Here is a 27240-nt window from a genome sequence, read left to right as displayed (position 1 = left end):
TTTTGAAATCTAATAAAAAACATAATGCAGCCTTATGGTTAAACAGCAAAATGAATGAGTTATAAAATTTCCAAATCTCTGATTTTTTTTTGTTTTGTGAGGTGAAAGCAGCAATGTAAACTCCTAGCCATAAAGACTCCATCTATTATACATCAATTTCAGATTCCAGACTTTATTTAGGCCGACCCAAATTTTCCATTGATTGACAGAATGTTTTTCATTTTGGCTTATGTTTTAAAAAAAAATAAAGTCTGGACACCAAATGTTTTTTGTTCAGACCGTTGAAAAAAAAATCAGAATTATATGAATAATAGATATTGGTCAATGAAGTGAAGACCAAACAACAGAAATAACCAAAACATGTATTGAGGTCTTTAGATTATGAAATCATATGTATGTATGAAAATTAATACAATATGTTTTTTTTTCCTGTAATTTTGTATGCCCCTGCTTAGGCAATGAGGAGCATTAAGGGTTACCCTTTATCGTCCCATTCCATTTCAGCTCTCTTAGACTTGAGTTTTTATCATCAAAATTTTATTTTACCACTATTAGTGTTTGATGCTGAATGAAAAAGATGTAACTATGAACAAAACTTGAAAAACACTTATGCAAGTTTGACTCTCAGAAGAGAGTGTATGTACTAATTGAGAGATGTTCATGTTTTATTTTTAAAGGGAACAAAATTGATACAATATTACTATTTTATGTTTTGTAGGGAGAATATTTACAGATACCAGCAGAAGGATGTTGTCCCGAGTGTGTACGGAGAATGTCACCTTGTCAGTATGAATCCCAAACAACACCAGTAAGTCAATTTTAGGAAACCAGTCAGATACTGGGTCAGCAGCATATGTAAATTATGAGGATATCAGTTAGATATTAAGTCAGTAGCACATGTAAATCATGAGGATATCAGTTAGATATCAAGTCAACAGCATATGTAAATCATGAGGATATCAGTTAGATATCAAATCAACAGCATATGTAAATCATGAGGATATCAGTTAGATATCAAGTCAGCAGCATATGTAAATCATGAGGATATCAGTTAGATATTAAGTCAGTAGCACATGTAAATCATGAGGATATCAGTTAGATATCAAGTCAACAGCTTATGTAAATCATAAGGATATCAGTTAGATATCAAGTCAGTAGCACATGTAAATCATGAGGATATCAGTTAGATATCAAGTCAGTAGCACATGTAAATCATAAGTATATCAGTTAGATATCAAGTCAATAGCACATGTAAATCATGAGGATATCAGTTAAATATAAAGTCAACAGCATATGTAAATCATGAGGATATCAGTTAGATATCAAGTCAGCAGCATATGTAAATCATGAGGATATCAGTTAGATATTAAGTCAGTAGCACATGTAAATCATTAGGATATCAGTTAGATATTAAGTCAGTAGCACATGTAAATCATGAGGATATCAGTTAGATATCAAGTCAACAGCTTATGTAAATCATGAGGATATCAGTTAGATATCAAGTCAACAGCATATGTAAATCATCAGGATATCAGTTAGATATCAAGTCAGCAGCATTTGTAAATCATGAAGATATCAGTTAGATATTAAGTCAGTAGCACATGTAAATCATAAGGATATCAGTTAGATATCAAGTCAACAGCATATGTATATCATGAGGATATCAGTTAGATATCAAGTCAGTAGCTCATGTAAATCATGAGGGTATCAGTTAGATATCAAGTCAGTAGCACATGTAAATCATGAGTATATCAGTTAGATATCAAGTCAATAGCACATGTAAATCATGAGGATATCAGTTAAATATCAAGTCAGTAGCACATGTCAATCATGAGGATATCAAGTCAGTAGCTTATTAATAATTTTGGTTATAAGTTATATTGTATATACTTATTAAAGTTCCAGTCAGATACGCACAGAGGCATAGGCATAGTTATAGTTTAGGATACTGGTCCTATAATTATATTTCTATAAATACAAAATATTTCTCCCAAAAGCATAAGATATTCACTGGATTGTTGGTATTTTATTTTACAGCACAACTCTGTATGGAGTCCAGACAGATGTAAATTTTGTCATTGTTATGATGGAGAGGTGACCTGTACAGATCAGTCATGTCCATCCTTAAGATGTCGGCCAGGGGAAGTTTTGCAAATTTTAGCTGACCACTGTTGTCCACAATGCATCCCAACAGGAAGTAAGTACAAAGAATTATGGGAAAGATATTTTTAGGAAAAGTTTGCATATTCCTTTTTTATTTGTATATTGTATTCCATTGTTCTGAGTGACCTTTGCATACCCTTTTTAACCATCTTTAAATCATTTAAACAAATTAGTAAATGAAACTAGAATAAGATATCTGTACTAAACAGTGCTTGTCTCATCTGTGATCAATGTTACAGAATGTGATTCATAAGAGATAGTGTTAACAATTTGATAAAGCTATATAATTCAGATGTTAGATGAACTTGATAATCCATACACTTATCTAGTGTACATATTCTTTTCATTAGAAGTTTCCATCTGGTATATATTATTTTTTATCCAACTAATTTTAACTGGTTCCAATTTTATCTCTCCATGAAAAGATTTTTGTTGAGTCTGCAACTTTGTCGCAGAAAGCTCAACATAGGGAGAGTGATTCTGCGGCAGTGGCGTTAGGTAACTTCTTAAAAGCTTTATAATTTAGAAGGTGGAAGACCTGGATGCTTCATACTTTGTATATGGATACCTCATGTTACAAAGTTTCCGTCAGTCACATGTCCAATATCCTTGACCTCATTTTAATGGTTCAAAGACTACTTGAAAAAAAGTTAAGATTTTTTGTTATGTTAAATTCTCTCTTATTGTAAGTTATAGGATAACTATATTTGGTATTTAAAGCTTGCAAGGTCCTCATGCCCATCAGACAGTTTTCACTTGACCTCGACCTCATTTCATGGATCAGTGGTGAACAAGGTTAAGTTTTGGTGGTCAAGTCCATATCTCAGATACTATAAGCAATAGGTCTAGTATATTCGGTGTATGGAAGGACTGTAAGCTGTACATGTCCAACTGGCAGGTGTCATCTGACCTTGATCTCATTTTCATGGTTCAGTGGTTATATATAATAGTTAAGTTTTTGTGTTTTGGTCTGTTATTCATATACTGTATGCAATAGGTCTACTTTAGTTGGTGTATGGGATTATTGTAGGGTGAACATGTCTAGCTGGCAGGTGTCGTCTGACCTTGACCTCATTTTCATGGTTTAGTGGTCAAAATTAAGTTTTTTAAGTTTTTATCTTTTTATTATTAATGCTATATGCAATAGGTCAACTATATTTGGATGTATGAAAATATATTATGATCTATATGTCTGTCGCTCAGGTTTTATTTGACCTTGACCTCATTTTCACGGTTCATTGTTCTGTGTTTTGGTCTGTTTTTCTTAAACTATAAGCAATAGGTCAACTATTTTTGTTGTATGGAAGAATTGTTAGCTGTACATGTCTGCCTGGCATGGTTCATTTGACCTTGGCCTCATTTTTATGGTTCATTGCACTGGTCAATGTTTAGTTTTCTTTGTAAATGTTAAGTTCATGTGACAGTTGTAATAAAGCTTTATATTTAGGACTATCAACATAATATCAATTATAAGTAAAGAAGGCGAGACATTTTAGCGTGTGCACTCTTGTTTTCTATGATTAAGTAATAAGTCATGTTAAACAGTTTCACCTTACCTTGTCCTTGACCAGCATTACATTTATGATGAATAGATTCTCAAATATTATGAATATTTTAAAATAAGTTAACTATGTAAATATATTTGGTCAAGAGCATATATATATTGACTTAGATATACTGTTCCCAGATTTGTTCTATCAAATCAAAGAAAGGTGTACATAATCATGTGATAGGATTCCTCTGACCTTGACCCCTCATCATGGTCCATTGGTCAACTTTCAGTGTTTAAGTTATCAACACTGAATCCCCTAAAATTACCAACCACATTTATATAGAAAAAGAGACAATTGCTACCCATTCCCTGACATGGCACAGAGTCACATGAAAAATATTTAAGTTGATTCCTTTTTGATTATTTTTTGCATTGCATTGTTATTTTTTTTCGTTGAATAAATTTGATGATGCACACATGTGTAAATAAAAGAACTGTTAGTTGACTGGATGATTATGAAATGGTTTGCCAGAAAATAATTCAGCCCAAGACCTCACAAAACCTGTTTGTAACCTTTACATTTTTTTTTGTAATAGAAATGAGAAAATGTCCTTGCGTCCATTAATGGTTAGATACTGAAAGGAATGTGTAGGCATAATCTTCATTTCAACAAATAAATTGCAATTCAATGCAAATTTTACAAATGTCAGAAATTTAGCACAAAAAATTGAATGGTTGATTTATAACCTTTTACTAGATTTAATATCATTATTACATTTCAATTGAGGATGGGTTGAATATTGACGATTTCTTGTGAATTCATTCAGTCATCAATAAGCATGCTTCTTTAAAGCCTACTGCGGCACTTTGATTTTGAATTGGAACCGATTACATCTTGATGAATTACAAAAATTTTAATCTGAGTGCAATAACATCAATTATCTCATCGGAGAACCTTTAAACTTTAATCTACCTTAAAAGACCACAAAAGGTGATTCTCAAAATGTTGTCTGGTTAAACACCATCATATTTATCGGGGCTTTCATTTTTGTTCACAATTGGACATCTCGGTGACACCTTAAGTGTCCGATAACAATGGTTGTAATGATATGTTTGTTTGACAATTTTAATGATCCGATTACTTTCAGACACCTCCAATATCAAACATATCCAGGCTTTTGTGCTTTTGTGGATAATTCTTTAAAAATGATTGTCAACGGAAAATGCAAAATAAACACAATTGTTGCTTTTGTCATCAATAATGATAATGGTAGTCAAGTCCTGGAGAGAGAGTGGAAAAATCAATTTCACGCTGGGCGACTCCTTGTCCATTATTATTATCTGTTCAGGAAGGATAAAAGAAAAGCAGAGAAATTTAAACTCTTCAGTTTAATTTTAGGGGTTAAATTTGAAGAGATAACTGTGCTTTATCTAAAGGCTTGGGATATTGTGTACAGTACAGTGACTGTTTTGTCTCCAGGGTGCATTGACTTTTGAAGTGGTGCATTGTCAAGGATGGAACATAGGTTTACAATATGGCTTAATGTAGGGCACCTTATTATTTTTTTATTTTTTATTTTATTAAGGGTTTTTTCTCATTAAATTTAAAAATAAAGAATATATTTATCAGGTCAGGATAGAATATTTGCATATTGCAACTTTTAATACATTTTCTTTTTTCAATGATTTTGGGTCCTTTTATTGTATTGTATATGCACATTCTGGTTTATACCAGTACTAGTACATTATTTGGTCTCTGATTGGGCATTATCTTATTGGCAATCATCATCACATTTTCTTATTTTTATCTTGTCTTTATACAGTTGAAGATTATATGTTATCTTCATGAGACTCTAAATAAAGGCTTATTTATTGCCTTCTATTTAATTGTTGGGTTGCTGACTAAGTGGTATATAATTGTATAATTTACTTAATTTCACAATGTGCTTTTAATGTAAATGAAGAATAAAGAAAAATCTGAAAGAATGTTTTAATAGCAGGCAATATTAGATATTATTTTTTACATGCATGGGAAGAGATGATAAGAAGTACAATTATTGGTTGTATTATCTAGCAATTGACATCTTCCGTTTCATTCATAATCAGGAACTTGACTCAATTAAATGTTGATCATAGTATTTCTCTTGTATTATATGTTTATCTGATGACGCCCAATACACTGCTGATGGAGTAAATTCTTCAATCAAATATTTATAGATCAAAAATTTTGTTTGAACTATGGTCTTAAGAAGCAATATTGATATTTATCTAAAATTTATGGTATCTTGCTATTTTAAGAGTCACCTAGAATTTTACAAATTATCATTAGCTACAAATTATATTTGTATTGAAGTACATATTAATTTTAACAATGTAATGTGTATAAAATTATAAATTTTGTAATTAATTTCATTTTTTTTGTTTTAAATAGTATTCTCACTGAATGTTAAATTGATTATTATACATTGAAGTATATAAAGTGTATTTCAAATTACCCAATTAAAATATGGTCGTAGATATTTAATAAATTTTCATAAGGTCAACATCTGCCTGTTTCCCAAAGGGTACAAATACTTGCTGATATTATATAAAATTTGTCACCTAAATTAATTATTATTATGTTCCATAGCCGTCAGCATTCAATTGTTTGTCAACAAAGGTGCGAGAATTAATGAGTGCTGATGACACTTGTATACAAGAAGCTTGACAACAGTGACAATTTGTCATTTACTTTAATTATTGAACTTATGCAGAGTTCAATTTATATGAAATATAGCATCTTGATATTCAATTATGACATTAATATTGTACAGAATTATGTTTCTTTTTCAAGAATTTCTTTTGTTTGGACTAAATACATGTACCATGAAATAAATGTCAATCAATATTATTTTTATTACCTTTTATGAAATATATTGTCAACATACAATGGCTTCTGAAATTGATTTCACTTAGCCTATCTATTTTTATTGTTAAAAGCTTTAATTTTGATATATGATGGTCTAGGTATAGGCAGTTTCTAAAATATGTTAACCAATGGAAAAATGCTGTACCTTGTCATAAAATTAATGGTTGTGTCATGATAATTTAACCAATTAATGTGGAAAATAATCTTCTCTGTACTATATTAAATATTGTAGTTTGAGTTATTAAGATTAAACATTGAAAAAACAAATGAAATCTGTGTTCAATAACATTTTGTACCATAAGAAAAATATTGTTTCTAAACTTTTAATCTGTATAAAGGCCAGTTACTTATCCCTTACAGAACTTCAGTTTTTAGAAGTAAACAACCTTGTTATTGAAACAGAAAAGAGTATAGACTGTTAAAAAACTTTTTCAATTTTTTAGCTCACCTGGCCCGAAGGGCCAAGTGAGCTTTTCTCATCACTTGGCGTCCGGCGTTCGTCGTCGTCCGTCGTCGTTAACTTTTACAAAAATATTCTCCTCTGAAACTGCTGGGCCAAATTAATCCAAACTTGGCCAAAATCATCATTGGGGTGTCTAGTTTAAAAATTGTGTCCGGTGACCCCGCCAACCAACCAAGATGGCCGCAAAATAGAACATAGGGGTAAAATGCAGTTTTTGGCTTATAACTCAAAAACCAAAGCATTTAGCGCAAATCTGACATGGGGTAAAAATGTTCATTAGGTCAAGATCTAACTGCCCTGAAATTTTCAGATGAATCGGACAACCTGTTGTTGGGTTGCTGCCCCTGAATTGGTAATTTTAGGGAAAATTTGCTGTTTTTTGTTATTATCTTGAATATTATTATAGATAGAGATAAACTGTAAACAGCAATAATGTTCAGCAAAGTAAAATCTACAAATAAGTCAACATAATCAAAATGGTCAGTTGACCACTTTAGGAGTTATTGTCCTTTATAGTCAATTTTTAACCATTTTTCGTAAATCTTGGTAATCTTTTACAAAAATCTTCTCCTCTGAAACTACCAGGCCAAATTTAAACAAACTTGGCCGCAATCATCATTGGGGTATCTAGTTTAAAAATTGTGTGGCGTGACCCGGCCAACAAACAAAGATGGCCGCCATGGCTAAAAATAGAACATAGGGGTAAAATGCAGTTTTTTGCTTATAACTCAAAAACCAAAGCATTTAGAGCAAATCTAACAGGGAGTAAAATTGTTAATCAGGTCAAGATCTATTTGCCATGAAATTTTCAGATGGATTGGACAAACTGCTGTTAGGTTGCTGCCCCTGAATTAGTCATTTTAAGGAAATTTTGCTGTTTTTTGTTATTATCTTGAATATTAATATAGATAGAGATAAACTGTAAAGGGAAACAATGTACAGCAAAGTAACACCTAAAAATAAGTTAACATGACCTAAATGGTCAATTGACCCCATAAGGAGTTATTGCCCTTTATAGTCAATTTTTAACAATTTTCATAAAATTTGTAAATTTTAACTAACATTTTCCACTGAAGCTCTTAGGCCATGTTCAATATAGATAGAATGATTGTAAGCAGCAATAATGTTCAGTAAAGTAAGATATACAAACACATCACCATCACCAAAACACAATTTTGTCATGAATTCAAATGCGTCCTTTGTTTAATATTCACATAGACCAAGGTGAGCGACACAGGTTCTTTGGAGCCTCTAGTTTTATCTATTGTCCTTTGTTCTTTTCAGGACCCTGTGAGTATGCGCATCATGTTTTCCAAGATGCGACAGAGTGGTCTCCCATTCCATGCACTATGTGTGTCTGTCGTGACGGACAGACAATCTGCTATCCAATACAGTGTCCCTCATTTGTTTGTCCACAGGTAAGGATATTTTTTAAATCCTTTATCATGCTTCATTGATTTTTTAAAGGTCACATGTACTTTAAATGAACTCGCATATTGTCAGTATCTTCAAGTTTTCTTCAATTTGGTCTGCTTTCAGAGGCATATTTTTTTTGGAGGGGGGATTGGGCTGTGCTTCCCCCTCCTCTTTCTATAAGAATTTGGTTGATTATTTAGAGAATCACTGAAGCATGACAGGAGCAGGCCTTCTCTCATCTTATCTCTTCCATAAAGAGGTGGAAGATGAATTCCATTTTATCATAACCTATACAGAACTTAATAAAACTACCAAGGATCAAAATGTTTAATGAAATTTGTAATATTGTCCCCAGTTTTAATTCAATGAGTAAAGAAAACAAATTTGATTTTATATTTTCTTGTGAAAAATGGGATATTTTACTTAGCATTGTTAACAATATAAGTGAAATGTAAAATGAGAGAAACAATTTATGATGTCTATATATGAACAGTTTGTGATTGGTGACTTAAAATTATAATGTTATATATAATCATAATATTTGAATTGATAATTTTATAGAGGAGGTTTGCTGTCAAAAATAGTATTATAATTAATATAAATACGGTAATCCTTATTTCTTTTTCAATGCTTCATGTTTGTATTGTTTAATGTATTTATTGTTTTGTCATTTATATGTCTGTCTGTTTGTTTGTTTGTGTTTGTATTGTTGTTTTATTCAGCAATAACTAAATTTTGGATGTAACACATCTTCTGATTGGCTGACTTTTTAGCTCACCTGGCCCGAAGGGCCAAGTGAGCTTATGCCATCACTTGGCGTCCGTCGTTGTCTGTCATCGTCTGTCGTCGTAAACTATTTCAAGAATCTTCTCCTCTGAAACTACTAGGCCAAATACTTCCAAACTTTAACTGAATGTTCCTTAGGGTATCTAGTTTATAAATTGTATCCGAACTTTTGATCTATCAACAAACATGGTCGCCATTGCTAAAAATAGAACATGGGGTTCAAATGCAGTTTTTGGCTTATATCTCAAAAACGAAAGCATTTAGAGCAAATCTGACATGGCTTAAACTGTTCAAAAGGTCAAGATCTATCAGCCCTGAAATTTTCAGATGAATCAAACAACCCATTGTTGGGTTGCTGCCACTTAATTGGTAATTTTAAGGAAATTTTGCAGTTTTTGGTCATTATCTTGAATATTATTATAGAAAAAGATATACTGTAAACAGCAAAAATGATCAGCAAAGTAAGATCTACAAATAAGTTAATATGACCAAAATTTTCAATTGACCCCTTTAGGAGTTATTGCCCTTTATAGTCAATTTTTAACCATTTTTCGTTAATCTTAATTAACTTTTACAAAAATCTTCTCCTCTGAAACTACTAGGCCAAATACTTCCAAACTTTAGCTGAATGTTCCTTAAGGTATCTAGTCTATTAATGTATCCAAAGTTTTGATCAATCAACAAACATGGTCGCCATTGCTAAAAATAGAACATAGGGGTCAAATGCAGTTTTTGGCTTATATCGCAAAAACGAAAGCATTTAGAGCAAATCTGACATGGGGTAAAATTGTTTATCAGGTCAAGATCTATGTGCCCTGAAAATTTTAGATGAGTCAAACAACCCACTGTTGGGTTGCTGCCACTTAATTGGTAATTTTAAGGAAATTTTGCAGTTTTTGGTCATTATCTTGAATGTTATTATAGATAAAGATGAACTGTAAACAGCAAAAATGATCAGCAAAGTAAGATCTACAAATAAGTTAAGATGACCAAAATTGTCAATTGACCCCTTAAGGGGTTATTGTCCTTTAATGACAATTTTTCACAATTTGTTCATCATATTTGCTAACTTTAAAAATTCTTCTCCTCTAAAACTACTCAACCAAATTCAACCAAACTTCAACTGAATGATCAGTAGGGTGTATAAAATAAAGTTTGTGTTTTATTTTCTATTTCGTCAAAAAACATGGCTGTCATGGCTAAACATAGAACACCTGATAAAATGCAGTTTTTGGCTTATATCTCAAAAACTCCAGCATTTAGAGCAAATAAGACAAGAAGTTAAAGTATTTATTAGGTCAAGGTCTACCTGTCCTGAAATTTTCAGCCGAATTGGGTAAGTGGTTTTTCAGGTATAATGCCCCTGAATTGATGATTTTAAAGAAATTTTGCAGTTTTTGGTTATTATCTTGAATATTATTATAGATACAGATAAACTGTTAGTAGCAAAAATGTTAAGCAAAGTAAGATCTACAAATAAGTCAATTTGACCAAAATTGTCAATTGACCCCTTAAGGAGTAATTGCCCTTTAAAGACTTTTTTCACAATTTGTTCATCATGTTGACTTACTTTAAAAAATCTTCTCCTTTGAAACTGCTGTACATATCAATTTCAGCCAAACTTAGGCTAAATGAGTTTCAGAGAATCTAGTAAAAATTTTATATTTTATTTCCTTGTATGTCAACAGTGATATTGTTTGCCTTAAATTAGTGGAGAATAAAGACTTTTTCCCCTGGAGAAGAATCCCACTTTGAAAAAAAAATGGCTTAAATTATTCCCAAAAAGACAACTTTTTTCCCAAACAGTGCAGTCTCAGTAGTAATTTTGCATGAATAGAAACAAAAAAAAACACTTATTTAAACATTTTTCATGCCTATTATGACTATATGTGCCCATTTGAGGGTCTATTTATGTATCATCACTGACAAAATGTGGTCTTATTTTAAAGCAGGGTTTGACTCTTGAAAATGGGTCTGTCAATTGAAGTTTCAGTCAAATTCATTGTATATTTTAAGTTTCCCAATTTGATGACAATAACGCTTATTTTCCCAATAAAAAAGGGTAGAGGTAGTTTTGAAAAAAGCCAACAATATCACTGGTCAAGAAACATAGCTCCTATGGCTAAAATAGAACATGGGAGAATTTTTTTGTTTTTTTTTGCTTTTGAAGAAAATAGGACGATTCAAAGAACATTTAAATAAATTGAAAAACCAAAATAATCATTGATGAGAGATTTGTCCAAAAAAATTAAGGTGAGCGATTCAGGCTCTTGAGAGCCTCTTGTTTTTGTTTATTAGCTCATAGACATATTTTTGTCATGTGACCCTGACTTTATCAATGATTTTCTTATTATTTACTACGGTTTAAAATGGAATTTCTCTTTTTAAATTATAAGGAATGACTATAATAATTTTTCTGTTGATTCTTATCAGTCAGTGGGTTCATCAGGTTAAGGCATATTTGTCCTGAAATTTTCAGATGAATCAGACAAACTGTTGTTAGGTTACTGCCCCTGAATTAGTAATTTTAAGGAAATTTGGTTGTTTTTGGTTATTATTTCGAATATTAATATAGATAAAGATAATTTGTAAACAGCAGTAATGTTCAGCTAAGTAAGATCTACAAATAAGACCCCATAAGGAGTTATTGCCCTTTAAAGTAAAATTTTTACAATTTTTCGTTAATTTTATATTCTTTTAGTGTGAAGGACTGACTGAACCAGGAAAAGTTTTTTTTATTGAAACTGTACAAGTATTGTAAAAAAGTGTAATGTTTATATCTGCCTATTGATTGATAGTCTGTGACCTTTCACAACCTAGACACCATCTGTGTATAGACATTATCATAACATGTATTTATGTGATGCTCAAGTGAAAAAAGTCACATACATAAACCATTCAACAAGTTTAATTTGATTTTACCATATTTAGAATGTTGCAAATCTATGAGTCATCTAAAGCTTAGGTCAGTTTTAGGAAAGGTCAAACAGAGTCATGCATACACATCCTGCCAACCAAAGATCCCAATACTGTATATCTACACAATTAAACTTGATATGTTGCAATCTTATTGTCATTTATCCAACTTCTCTCTTGTATTTCATATTGTATAAGTCTTAACATTTATCAAGAAAACAAGTTCTAAACTTTTTCGATTAACCATAAGTAGTTAAGCTTGTGCCTGTATATATGTATATATACAGTATTGTTATCTTTGGTTAGTTCATAAGGGCAGGATGGAGATTAAGAGAGATATAATTTGGTGTGAAAAACATAACTCATATTTAGTTTTATAAGTTAAAAAGCATCTGTTATGCCATTGTCTTATACTGACGAATTCTGCATGTCATGCAAATAATTTGATATGCAACCCACTTTCTCCAAAAAAAGTGTAATTATATCCATACCCTGTAATAAACTTCATCTTAAATAATTAAATTTCATTTCCTTTCTTTCTTTGGTATCTCAGTTTTCTTCAATATATGAAAAAAATGTTATTATAAAAAACCATGTACATGTACTATTATTTTCATTTCCTGTCAGGAAAATCCTAACCTTCATACAAAACTTCTGTATAAGGTGACGATAATTTAACAAGATTATTTCACTATTAAATCAGTGAGGTGTGTAAGATTTAGTGGAAAATTAACTTCTAATGAGCATCTAAATGTACTTATAGGTAGACCCTTTGTATATAAAATGAAAATTAAAAGTCAATTAAAGTCACTTAAGCTTTATCATCCAGCCAGGTATAAACTAAAGGTAGATTACGTCCAGTTATTTTTGGCTAATTATGTTCGCTCACACCTCTGCTTTTCAGTGCAGTATAATTTTCATGGCTTTATGCTAGTGATTTGTTACAGAGAGTTTTTTATGTTTCACCATTTAAATTTAATTGACAGGATAATTTGTATTGTAATAAGCATGGTTAATTTAGGAATAAATTGATCATTTTTAAACCAAATTTGCAAGATTGAAATCTGGAATATTACATATTAGCACCTCTTTACCAAACAAACCATTTACTTATATTTGTGAGATTTTCATCTTGCTTTGGGTACAATAATTAACTTATTAGAGAAGAAAAAAAATATTTGAGATTTGATTAAGTCTGACACTGAGTTATTACTATTACAGGAGAGGTAAAATGACCTTGACACCAAAAAGGGTCTTGCAAGGTCATTGTATCAAATTTGACATCTCAGAAATTGGCTACAAATCTTTATATAAAAAAATTCTATATGTCTTGTATTTCAAAATGTCGGACAATATAAGTTTGATCATTTAATATGTCTCATTACAGGGAAAATCCATGGAAAGAAGACCAGGATCATGTTGTCCTTCCTGTGTTGGATCTTACTGTACAGATGCCAAGATACATTATAAGGTATGTTTGTGTTGGATCTTACTGTACAGATGCCATGATACATTATAAGGTATGTTTGTGTTGGATCTTACTGTACAGATGCCATGATAAATTATAAGGTATGTTTGTGTTGGACCCAACTGTACAGATGCCATGATACAATATAAGGTATGAAGAGTTATCTCCATTGGATGTAACAAATTCCTTTAAGTTTTACTGCACATTATGGTATGTATTATAATAGTCATCAACTCCTTGGTCATCTTGTTTACAATACAAGCAATTAATAGACCACAAGAAATTTCATGTCAGAGTGTCACTTTGTTTGCACATTAAAGATCTTGTGCAACAATTCTGAGAGTTAATATGTGACTTAAAGGGAAACTTCGCAAAAAAATCAAAAATTGATATTATGTCCATTTTGTATAAAAATGCTCAAATTTATAAATATTAAAGTTTTATTCCGCTAGATAAGAGATCACCATCGATTTTAAATTTTGAGTATCAGTTCTCGGCCTTCCGCCATTTTGTTATCTTGTCCAAATAAAAATCACGATATGTCTATAAACCACAAAGAAACAAAACTACAGTAACCGATGTAGTCTTAATTACGTGTCGATATCTTGTCAATCGTACGGTTGTTTTATCTGACTAACTTACTTGATACGGACAATGTTCTTATTTTTTTAATAACCATATAGTCTGTTATTTTTAAACTGTTAATATTGGAATCGGTTAAAAAGTCAAAGTTCAAATCATAAATAAGTGTTCCGTGAAAATTGTTTTCGAAAATCTAATTCGTTCATAATTCTTTAAAGTAATATACTTTATGCAAATAAATTAGGATCTTCGCTCCACTGATCACCCGCATGGCTTAAGGTATTACTCCCAAAGGTATTGTGAGGGGTGTAAGGTGACACGTCCAGGTATTCAAGCGATTTCCTGTCGGGCTTGCAAGTTCATGCATCGTTTCACTTCTGTAGGTATTGATCAGTGTACACGGCCGATAACTTATAACTGAACTATCAGGTGCATGTATAATATACATCTCTGTCTTGCATGTCCGAAAGTGATATAATATACCAGTCATTACTTAACTCATACGCTTGTTTATAAATAAAATTTCTGGTGTAAAGAATATTATTTATAAAAAAAAAAATTGAAGATATATACAAATATACGTATTTTTTCCAAGGGTAAATTTGGGAAAATCAGAGACATATAATTGTATTATATGTCTCTGGGAAAATGTAATATTTACTCATTGTCAATAGTAAAGGATATTATATTGACATCTCAGAAATTGGCTACAAATCTTTATATAAAAAAATTCTATATGTCTTGTATTTCAAAATGTCGGACAATATAAGTTTGATCATTTAATATGTCTCATTACAGGGAAAATCCATGGAAAGAAGACCAGGATCATGTTGTCCTTCCTGTGTTGGATCTTACTGTACAGATGCCAAGATACATTATAAGGTATGTTTGTGTTGGATCTTACTGTACAGATGCCATGATACATTATAAGGTATGTTTGTGTTGGATCTTACTGTACAGATGCCATGATAAATTATAAGGTATGTTTGTGTTGGACCCAACTGTACAGATGCCATGATACAATATAAGGTATGAAGAGTTATCTCCATTGGATGTAACAAATTCCTTTAAGTTTTACTGCACATTATGGTATGTATTATAATAGTCATCAACTCCTTGGTCATCTTGTTTACAATACAATTATTGTACCCAAAGCAAGATGAAAATCTCACAAATATAAGTAAATGGTTTGTTTGGTAAAGAGGTGCTAATATGTAATATTCCAGAATAATAGTAAAGGACATAAAGTCACAGGACATAAAGTTACAAATTTGATAGGACGAAAAGTCACAGGACAAAAAGTCACAATTATTTTTTGACAATTGTTTGAATATATAAGAGAAAGATCTTGAAATATTTTCTTTTTATTACATCTATTTATTTTTCAGTTGTGACATTGTTCATAAGCTTTGTTAAATGAAAAATTATCAAATTTTAATCATGCAAAGGGGACATTTCTTGGCACCATGAAGCCATTTAAGTACAAAGTCACTTTGACATTTTGTTTTCAGAACAATTATTTGTTCATCATTGATATTTATTGAATAAATTTTAATTACAAAGTTGCTTTATATATAAGAGTTCAAGAAAAAAACAAAAACTTTGTTTTTAAAACTATTTTTTCTTGTTTAAAGAAAAATACTCTAAAAACTGAATTGTGACTTTTTGTCCTGTGACTTTTTGTCCGTGACTTTTTGTCCTGTGACTTTCTGTCCTACATTCGTTGGATCATTCCAGAAATGTTGATTAAAAAAATGTGCGCACTTGTCGACGTATCATTTATACGCCCGGATAGAAAGTTACGGAACTACAGCGCAATTTAAAATATATACATGTATACATTGAACATAAGAAAAAAACATACATTTTGTGCAAATTGGGGTAAAAGTTTTGTAAATAGACTAGTCCACGTATACTAACAGTATGTAATCATCCAATTCGATAGACTATTGTATACCAAAAGAAGAAGAAGAGGACCAATTTGATTTAAATACAGGTCGATCTATAACTTGCTTTGGTTCATCGAAGTTATGAACATAGTAAAATCACAGATTTATATATCAATTAGATTGTTCTCGAATAAAGAAAGAAATTCGTCATCACCACAATTGTTCCGACATATGCAACTGGACGTACACTAATAATCCCCGAGGGATGTGAATATTTTCTAGGAAAGCTATTGAATATTAAAGTTTCAAATCATTTTCGGGATTTATTTTCTATCTTGATATTCAATGACAGCAAATTCAAAGAATAAACTGCTTTTCAGATATTTGTCCGCTTTAGGGGTATTCTTGCCAGTTGAACAGACTTATAATTACATTCAAAAATAGGGAAAGATGACATTAAATTCGTTGTCTTTTGTTTTCAAACATCTTTGGTCAAATAGTTATTAAGTATTATACGTTGTGAGAAGAAGACTATTTTAATAAGGACGTCCCCGATTATGATTAAATTTGGTTGACGTTTTTCACACTTGATAAAGAATATCTATTCGTAATTTTTCGATTCCATTCCAAGAAGACCTTAAATTTGCTGTCAATTTTTAAAAAACTTCTCAAGTAGAAAAATATTTTTTCTTTATTCGTTCATATTATATTCCGCTTCGGTAGAGTTATCTTCAGTGAGTTCCAGTTATTAATTTATACGTGGCTTTTAAAAAGTCTAAATCTAAGTGTTCTCATTCATTTATTTGCCTAATAAAGACAAATAAAAATACTTTGGTAAAGCTTTTTATAATTTCTAAGTTCTCCTTTTTATTAGACATCAATCAAGGACAAAAGGTGTAAATCATTTCAATCGGACATATGATTTAAGTTTCCCGTCTTTAACCGAAAATTGTGTATTTCTTAGTAAATTAACTTATTTGAATTAAAATAAATAATAGCACCAAACATAATTAAATAATTCCACGGCGATCAATTTTTATTTGTCACCAACTTGAATATATATTTTAAATATGTATATTGAATGCTCCCTTGTCTTATAATTCACTGGTCCGAATAGACAGTCACACCTGGCAAGATGTGCAAATAGAAATTTACCTTTCAACAAGCCATCTACGAGTATTGCCACAGAACTGTGAATACACACATCGTATCAACCAAGTCATAGCAGAGATAGTAAAAGGTCAATAAGAGTACACCAACATATTGTCTTTACAGATTATTGTACTTTACTTTGTTCACCTTATCAGTCCGAAAATATATTAATTAAAAATAAATTTATAACTTTTTGTGTTGTCTACAAAAATAATTCCAATATATACGTTTAACATAGAAAATTTATCTCATGAATATGTACAATTGAACGTCTGTGCGTTTTATCTTCTTATTATCGGATGGTTATTTAGATAAAGCGTAAGTCATCGGCGCGCTTACGATTATGTTAAAATATGATTAAAAACCAAGACTTTTAATGATTGTATTTTAAATCCCGGCATGCAAAAACCAGGAGAAAACGTCACGACCTACAGGAAGTAGTTAATATATTTTCATTAAATATTGAATTTCTCCTTTATTACTGCACATATAGCAATAAAACTTTGTGAATATATATATTATGTCATAATGAACATATTTAAACCATAAGTGAAAAATCGTGAATTTTCCCTTTAATGTAAGATATACCTTCTGCCTACTCCAGCTTACCCTCTTTCTTAAGCTACTGTTAAACTATTTAAGCTTTCATCTCCATTGACCTACATTGCAGAACCTATTGATTGAACATAGTGTTTATTTCTTCTTGTCCTGAACAAGTATGAAATATTTGCCACTGGATGTTAAGTAATCAATTAATCAATCCCTCCTTCTTCTTCTTCTTCTTTCTCCTCTGGAGCATGATCACCTCACTGGCAATATATTTTCTATTTTTATGCCCCACCTACGATAGTAGGGGGGCATTATTTTTTCTGGTCTGTGCGTCTGTTCGTCCATTCGTCCGTCTGTCTGTCCCGCTTCAGGTTTAAGTTTTTGGTCAAGGTAGTTTTTGATGAAGTTGAAGTCCAATCGACTGCAAACTTGGTACACATTTTCCTTATGATATGATCTTTCTATTTTTAATGCCAAATTAGAGTTTTTACCCCAATGTCAAGGTCCACTGAACATGGAAAAGGATAGTGCGAGTGGGGCATTCATGTACTGGGGACACATTCTTGTTTAAAAGTGATTTTCAAAGAGAACATATATCAGCTGTGTCTAAGTAGAGTTATTGCTATTTCCTAAAGAAAATCACATTTAACATTAAATTTAATACATTATCTTTTATCATAAATGTTAAGGATGTAAACTAGAGCAAACTAACCCAGTTTTAGATTAAGATGTATGCCAAAGTCACCACACGTAACTGTACAATACATGTCAGTTTTATAAAAGGGGTAATATTTGGATTTTATCTAGCTGACATTCTGTCTGCCCTTCTCATGCAGTCGTCAATTCATATCACAGTTCAATTTAATGATATAGTTGTCACAAGCTTATATTGTGTGTATTGATCAAATGTTATAATAAGTAAAGAGATAGACAAGACACAATAATAGATGTATTCTTTACGATAGTATCAGTTTTAATGCCCAAACATAGAAATGGTTTAAAGTTTCAACTTTTTTTACCAGTGGGGTATATAAGTATGAATGTATTTTGTTATGTATATAGTATCTTACAATTTTTGACAATTGTTTATTTAAAATTATTATGATTTGGAATCTCTTAAACAATTATAAAGCAGTGAAAAGTTCATATAAACAATAAACAATTGAAGAGATGTATAATTAAACTAAAATCAATGTAAAATGCACCCTAAAACTTGTGAAAAATTTCATAGCTCACCAGAATTATTATACCAAACACATTATCTTTTTTAACTAAAAAAAAGAAAAGTTTTTGCTTACTGACTTTTTATCTAAGAAAGCAAGCAATTAGAAATACTGCATTAAACTAGTACAAAAATGTAATTGATAGAAAGGCGTTGTAAAAATCTGATATTTTTTTTCTGAACTGATAAGTCTAAAATAACTGCTTAGGTATTTTAATGTCCTTGCTACATGTAGACTAATAATAATTCAAATATTTCATTTCTATTTAATGAGTTAATTGGCGGACAAGGTATTGTCCTGAAACAAATTAAGATAACTGTTTATTGAATTTTCTTTCAAAGACCGAGCTTTTTACGACCTTTTAAATAATTGATTCTATAGAGCCAAACATTTTTGAAGACTATCAGATAATTTTTATCAATAATTTTATATGATTTATGACCACTACGATTAATGATTGGTCTAATGTTTATGTCTGAGACAAAAATCATGTCCGTTACTATCAGTTTTGCCCAAAACAATGTCTAAAGTTGTAATTCATAAGCCATGCTAATATTTAATATGTACAGAGGTATTATAGTTTACAATACAGTTTCTATATTTGACTAAAAATGCTGGTATATCAAACACAGTTTTTGTGTAAAGAAATGACAAATATGATTAATGGGTTCACATAGGTGACAGGTAATTAAATGAGTAGATATGTGAAAAAGGGGTAGAATTGATATGTACGGTCTGTCCAACTGTCACGATAGACGAGTTATTATCTCTGCACTTCTGTATTTAGTTTCAAAGGTTTTGTTCCTTTTTCTACACATTAGTTTAACTTCTCTTTTTATATGAAAGAATAATTGCATGATGAATTGCGACCTTAAAGAAAGGGGGGAGTGTTGATTTCACATATTTTATATACTGTTAATTCAAATATTATTGTGAGGTTTTTATTAATGCAAATAATGCAACTGGGTGAGTATCACAATAAAAAGAACTCTCATTCTGATATCTGATACATTCAGCTGTATGCAGATTTCCCTGGATCTTGCATTATTGTTCTTTCTTGAATAATCATGTTTATAAATGCATGCAATAATTTTTGAATTTACATTACTGTGGATTCAATTATTTTCGTGAGTACCAACTTTCATTGATTAAGGAAAACTAACTTGTTCTTGGATATTTATTTCATGGTTTTTCAAACCAGTTTAGAATTTGTTATTCATTGATTATTTAATTACATGGTATACCTGTACCCACTAAATCCACAAAAATAGGTATCCAACTAATAATAATGAATCCACCGTAGTAAGATAAAAGCAAAAATTAACATTGACATTTTTGAATCATGTTTTTTTTTTTAAATGTAAATAATTAAAGACTTTGCTTGAAAACAGCAACCTTTTGTAATCTGAGTACTTTCCTTGTGCAGTCATATTTAGAATAAAGTTTATAATTGCAATAGTTTAATGCAGGACATTTATGTGAATTAGTTGACAAATTATGCCTCTCATAACAATTTGTATAGCTTCTTTTTGCATAAATATTTAAATAGTTATGGGTGTTTAAATTTATATTGTCCATGAAATGATCATATGATAAGCATATTTTCATACCAAATTTGTTTTTATTCAAAGCTCTTGGGTGTGTTTAAAAACTTATTTTACAAATCTAATGTAAGTTTAAAATTATAGATGACAGATTTATTTAAATGTAGACATATGTCTAAGCTTAAAAAATAAGAAAAATGATAAATATGACTTTTAATTAAATATTTTTACATATATAATAACACAGATACAAATTGAATTAACAACAATAATATTATGACACTCAAGATTTGCTTTAAAGTATTTTGAAAAATGAAAAATGGCTTTACATATTCAGCTAGAAAATGGGTTCCTCAAAGTTAGAAAGACGACGTAAAAAATTTCCTTTCTAAGTTTCACTTACCAAAAAAAACACAACTAAATATATATGCAACTTGTTGTAAAATTTGAAGAATATATGTAATTTGCATTCTGTAAGCTATACTTATGCAATACAGCAATTAAGATTATGATCAACTTTTGACGGCTTCAAAACTATATGATTGATCGATTGTTGGTTGCTTAATGTCCAGTGACTAATATTTCATGCATGTTCAAGTAAAAAAATTATAAAAAGATGATACTTTTTATTTCCAGAATGGTGACCATTGGGATAGAGACAGTTGTACTACATGTACCTGTATACAGGGAGAAATTGTGTGCAGTAGGAAAGACTGTATGATAGATTTTGAATGTGAAGGGGTAAGCACATTATTCAGGGATAAAACCAGGATAAAAAAAGGCGAGGTCCAACTATCTGTCCTTCTTCAAATGCATTGATCATCCTGAAAAAGGGGGCTCCAACCCCTGGATCCTCCACTGTTATTATAGTTGAATAAAGTTTTTCATTAATTGATATGCACAGACTCATCAACCTTATGAAATCATCAACTACTTTTATAGAAAATTATTGCAATATGGAACGAACATAATCTTTACGATTTTAATTCAAAAGAATAATCAGTTACGATCGTTAAGTAACATTTGTAATCATAGGTTATGTATGATTTGGTTCCACCTTAATTAAGTTGAGACTGTAGCTTGGATTGATATAAGAAGATGTGGTATGAGTGCCAATGAAACAACTCTCCATCCAAGTCACAATTTTAAAAAACAACAACATTATAGATCAAAGTACCATCTTCAACACTGAGCCTTGGCTCACACAGAACAGCAAGCTACAAAGGGCCCAAAAATGAATAGTGTAAAACCATTCAAATGGGAATGACATATTATGAAGTGTAGGTTCAAATGTATTATTAAATAAAGATGCATTGGTAAATTCAGGTTGTATGTATTATCAAAGATATTCAAATGATTCAGCAGAAATAAAACTTTTTATAGTACATGTATTGAAATTAAACTAAGAAGTTTATTACATTTAAATTTACATAATACACAGAAATTTGAATGCTGTATATTATTTATAATTTATTCTCCAACAATGAATAAGTTTTAAGCTATTTATATATATATAAAGACCAGAAATCAAGTATAAAACATTGAAAGGCCATTGTGTTGAAAATGGACCAAATATACAAAAATGTCACAAGGATAATAGAGTTGTCACCCTTTTCATATACATTTATGTAAATTAAAAAATCCAACTATAAATACATTGCACTTTTGATGTATACAAAAAAATTCAGGTGATGTTATTTTTAATCAAGTTAAATATATAGCCAGATTTAAAAAAGGAACAGGTTTTATTTGGCTCTGACCTTGACAACACAACCAGAAAATAGTTGATTCATAAGTTCACATGTTGGTTATAAAGTTTAGCTAGACTCCCTGAGATTAAGATCACTAACTGTCCAACATGGTAGGAATCGAAGATTGATTTGTTTTCTCGAGGTCTAAATATCATTGTTAAACATATTTTAGTTCACTTATAGTTTCGGAAGTTTTGTTCAAGTAAATGAAAAGTTGTCCAGTGGGTCGTAAGATATTTGAGATAGCAACTAGTCAGTTGTTTTCTTCTTAACATTATAAAATAGAACTTATATATGAAAGGAGTCCATCATGATCAATTTTCTATTATTTGTATGTCAGTTTAAATTGAGATATATAGAATAATAGGTAGTTTCGTTTTTGATACTGACTATATCATGTGGAATATCTAGACGAGCCTGTTAGGGCGAGTTAAGATACATGATATAGTCATTATCAAAAATGAAACTACCTATTATTCTGTTTATCTGTAATTATGATGTCACACAATGTATTGCCTAATATTTTCAGTGATACAAGTAGTACGTTGATACTCGAAAATATTAGGCAGTAAGATCAAAGGGAAAATATACGAATTACCGATAAAAGCAAATATGAGATGGTTTGTTTTTAAAAGTTGTATCATCTTTATGTAACCTACAATTTTGAACTTTGTTTTTGAATTTTTTAGAAAGAATTGAACATAACCAGGGAAAGTGAATGCTGCTCAGAATGTATTCTTCCTAAAGGTAAGATCACTGGAGAAAAACACTTCTCCTTCATAAGAATCAGATACCAATTCTAATTAATGCATTATATTTAAAAGATATCAAGAAAAAATAATCTAAGTTTTATTTGAATTAAAGTGTAAAATTTAGCTTATCAATATTTCTAATACAGCATGAAAAGATACAGACTATGACTTGTTTCACTTAACCAAATTATGATTAAATTTGATAGTCGAAAATATTCCTGAAATGCTCATGAGCATTTAATTTACAAGATTTTTGAGCAATAACATTTTGGTAGATCTTTAAGGATTGTCTTGTAAAAGTGCACTATTAACTGCAATGGAAATACTGAATTTCTGATATATATATGTGTATTTATCCGGATTTGTTGACTCATGTACATTAGAGGAGCACATTGTATCCTCTTTTTCAAATATAAAGTTTGTTGAAGAGTTTAAGAGATGATATTTCATTTTCTGCTTAGGTAGTTTTTTCATCAGCACATCACAATTTTTATTTCCGCAGTAAAGTTGCTTAACTATAGTATCATATATCCATAAAATTAAACTAGTTTTTTAAGGACTAAATTATTTAATTGTTTTCCCAATTTTCAAGGTCAAGTCATGGTATTGTACTGCCTCCTTACTAAATCTTCCTTATGCTCTTTTAGATACGTGTACCAGTGAGAGTCCAGCACGTTACCATGGTGATATATGGAATGTAACTGACTGTGAGTTCTGCACATGTAGACAGGGTAAAGTTCAGTGCTTTACAGCTGTATGTGAACCAGCTATCTGTCTGGAGGTTTGTCAAATAATTCAATTAAATCTACTTCTCTATTAAAATATTAATGAAATTTTCAAAACCAGTCATAAACATGAATGTGTAAGGTTATCTGTTAGTTGTAAAGGATTTTGGTTACATACTTTTGACTGGGTAAGACAGGGTCACATTGATCTCTGAGAAAATGTATTTCATGCAAACTGTACAGTTCATTAGTACAAAGACTTTCTGACCCATGATTTATATGTTTCAGAATGAAATGTTGATACACCAGCCAGGTAAATGCTGTAAAGAGTGTGTACCAAGACCTACATGTTATTTTGGAGGAGAAATGTTCCATGTAAGTATAGTTTTTTTTCAGTCTTTGCACATGTGCTCAGATACTTAGATTGGAAGGCCATTTAAAAAAATATTACAATTTTCTATAAATTTTAGAAAGGAATGTAAAGTTAATGAAGCAAGTACACCACCAAGGTGAATAACTCCCCCCCCCCCCTTGAAATTGCTAGAAATCTATTGAAATTTTTTTATTATGACTTTATATATTGTATCTGAAAGACTGGTGATAGTTGGCAGCCAGACAGTTGTACCTTATGTCAGTGTGGACACGGAGATATGGTGTGCTTCAGTAAATCCTGCCCCATCTGTCCAGAAGGAAGTATAGGTGTACCACAACCTGGAGAATGTTGTGGCAAATGTCAGAAAAGTAAGAAATTATTTATACACTGGATATTCAAGTTATTGTTATGGGTATCAAGTTTTAATTCTGCTTCAAATATTAAAATGAAATTAATATAGAGAATATAATTTAGTTAGATATTTTAAAAAAGGAAAGTGTATTTTTCAAAAAGATGCAATGGAAAATTTTAAGGAACAAGCTGATCAAATCATACTTGTTTGTGATTTTGACTGGCTCTATAAGAAATTATTGGGACTTGTTAAAACTTTTTATATAAGATAATGAATTATGATATAATTGAAATAAAAGTCAAAGACTTACACCTCTGTCATTTTGTTTCAGTGACCTGTGCTACAGAATGTAAGGATTGTAAAGTGACAGACACTAATCACTGTACAGAATGTAAGATCTCAGGACTGTATCTACAGGAGGGAAGATGTGTACAGAAATGTAAAGATGGTCTCTATGCAGACAGGAAGAAAAAATGCCATGGTAGGGTCTAAGCATATTAAGAGACACTATCTAAATCTGTGCTTAAAAACTTAAAACTTTCTTATTTTTACTGATAATTCTCTTCTTATTTAGTCCTTTCTAAATGTGTTTACAGTAATCTGTATTCTTTATTTTCTAAATTTTTGCTCATTTTAGGTAAGATCCAAGTTTGAAATATGGGAATAATTTATATTCACATTAGTTTTCTACTGCAAAAGTTATCTTAATTTTTTAGCTTCTTTTTCTTTTCAGCTTGTCATGATAGTTGTAAGACATGTGTTGATATAACAAGATATCATTGTCAGACCTGTAAACCAGGATTATTGTGGAGAGAGGGAGAATGTGTATCCAGATGTGGAATGGGGTACTACCAGGAGACCACACATTGTTACAGTAAGTAGTGGATTATGTGGATAGATGGGAACATGTATTTTGCTTAATAGAGGGTACTTTCAGGAAAGTATACCAATTATAGTTGCAGCAAGTACTAAACTAGGATGACTCTAGGTTTATTATAAAATGCATCAAGGAAAGTGAGAAGTAAATTATTATGCTTTCCTGGCTACATTTCTAATTGAGATTTGATTGAATTTATATCAAATGAATGATTTTGGCAATACACTGCGTGTATTCTTTATTCTTATTGGAGTAAAACTAATTCTTATTGGAGTAAAATGAATTTTGTTAAATGTTAACATTAGCAATATATTCAATGAATAAAAAAATCACATGGATCTATAAATGTCCCATCCACTGGTAGATGGCACTTGATACTGGGTAGTTATCAATCTCTTGTTATTAAAGTTATTTCCCTTTTAGATATAAGTGACACAGAATATTCCACAATATCAGCTTGATATAACCTTTTGATGTGATGTAAGATAGTATAAGCATGTTAGAAATTGTTTTTCTTCAAAATATAAGACAACTTAATGTTTTTTCAAGGACATCATTTACTGTGGAATTCAAAGTGATGTTAGATGTCAGATATATCCAAAATGAGATCCACCAAAATTTGTAAAATTGGGTTTATCTAAAAGTTCAGATAAATGTGGATAAGTGTCTCTCCTTTACTGTTCTTTGAGATCAACAGATGTTTGATTTTGTGTTTTATTATTTAGGTTGTGATACAAGCTGCAGTTTGTGTTTAGGACCAAAAGACAACCAGTGTCTAGCTTGTTCCCAGAATGGTCTGGTCCTTCAGTCTGGTAGATGTGTAGACCACTGTTCATCTAGTTCCTACCTACAGAATGGAGAATGTTTAGGTAATTAATTGCAGCAAGATCTCTTAAACTGTAATTGCATGCATTGCCTCCTCTTGATCAGCTTGAAGTTGAAAAAACTGAATTGAAAAACTAGAACAAGGGCAAAATGTAAAAAAAATATACAATAACTGCAATCAAGACTCAAAACAAAGCACACTATACCAAAAGACTGTCCTTTTCAAAAGTTTAACACTAATGACCATTATACCCCCTAATGGAACTCAGTTGTAGAATTATCTGAGGATGTTCTTGTAGTAAGCGTATATGATCCAACATGTAAAAGGGTAAGAGAATCACAGGTTGAGGGTATCTTTTTGGGGGTTTACTTGCATTTCTAATTTTTATTCCCCATCTATGATAGTAGAGGGGCATTATGCTTTCTGGTCAGTGCATTCTTTTGTTCATTCCGTCGTCCATCCATCAGTCTGTCTGTACCTTTTCAGGTTTAAGTTTTTGGTCAAGGTAGTTTTTGATGAAGTTGAAGTCCAATCAACTTGAAACTTAATACACATGTTCCTTATTATTTAAATGATAGTGAAAATGGGGCATCTGTACTATGGACACATTCAAAATTTATCATAAATAACTGTATACTTTTAGAATGTCCAGCCACATGTCAGACCTGCTCTAGTGATGGTCAGTCCTGTACTAGTTGTTATGACAGCCTTGTCCTACAAAGAGGTCAGTGTCTGTCTCAATGTCCCAAGCAGTACTTTCCATCATATGGTGCCTGCAGTGAATGTCATCCAAGCTGTAAATCATGCTCTGGACCAACTGATACAAACTGTCTAAGCTGTGCAGATGGCTCAAAGCTCAGTAAGAAAGGGAGATGTAAGATGCCATGTTTGGATGGCCAATATTTGACAAAAGACAGTACTTGTAAAGGTAAGTTTTATAGACTACTGTGGATTTTCTTGGGTACCAGTTTTCTTGGATTTAACAATATTATATTTTCATGGATTTTTATTTGGTTTCCAGTCAATAACTTAT

At 30.9% G+C, this 27240-nt stretch overlaps 2 protein-coding genes across 2 annotated transcripts in view; both read left to right on the top strand.

Annotated features, from left to right (window-relative positions):
• LOC134726348 (extracellular matrix organizing protein FRAS1-like) overlaps window positions 1-14819 on the top strand; it is a 45089-nt gene extending 30270 nt beyond the window's left edge. Inside the window, exons 4-8 of the mRNA XM_063590747.1 lie at window positions 719-808; window positions 2038-2197; window positions 8311-8444; window positions 13532-13615; window positions 14790-14819. Of these exons, the coding sequence (XP_063446817.1) occupies window positions 719-808; window positions 2038-2197; window positions 8311-8444; window positions 13532-13615; window positions 14790-14819 (498 nt within the window). The remainder of the gene's footprint in view (window positions 1-718; window positions 809-2037; window positions 2198-8310; window positions 8445-13531; window positions 13616-14789) is intronic.
• A 175-nt stretch (window positions 14820-14994) lies between these two features.
• Window positions 14995-27240, top strand: part of LOC134724928 (extracellular matrix organizing protein FRAS1-like) — a 59725-nt gene continuing 47479 nt past the window's right edge. Inside the window, exons 1-10 of the mRNA XM_063588305.1 lie at window positions 14995-15076; window positions 21188-21292; window positions 22992-23049; window positions 23702-23835; window positions 24068-24154; window positions 24373-24520; window positions 24836-24985; window positions 25238-25378; window positions 26107-26250; window positions 26851-27135. Of these exons, the coding sequence (XP_063444375.1) occupies window positions 15002-15076; window positions 21188-21292; window positions 22992-23049; window positions 23702-23835; window positions 24068-24154; window positions 24373-24520; window positions 24836-24985; window positions 25238-25378; window positions 26107-26250; window positions 26851-27135 (1327 nt within the window). The 5' untranslated portion in view covers window positions 14995-15001. The remainder of the gene's footprint in view (window positions 15077-21187; window positions 21293-22991; window positions 23050-23701; window positions 23836-24067; window positions 24155-24372; window positions 24521-24835; window positions 24986-25237; window positions 25379-26106; window positions 26251-26850; window positions 27136-27240) is intronic.

This window comes from Mytilus trossulus, chromosome 7, assembly GCF_036588685.1.
Source record: "Mytilus trossulus isolate FHL-02 chromosome 7, PNRI_Mtr1.1.1.hap1, whole genome shotgun sequence".
Classification (NCBI taxonomy): domain Eukaryota; kingdom Metazoa; phylum Mollusca; class Bivalvia; order Mytilida; family Mytilidae; genus Mytilus; species Mytilus trossulus.
The sequence above is the reverse complement of the archived record's forward strand: the minus strand, read 5'-3'. Positions and strand labels throughout refer to the sequence as shown.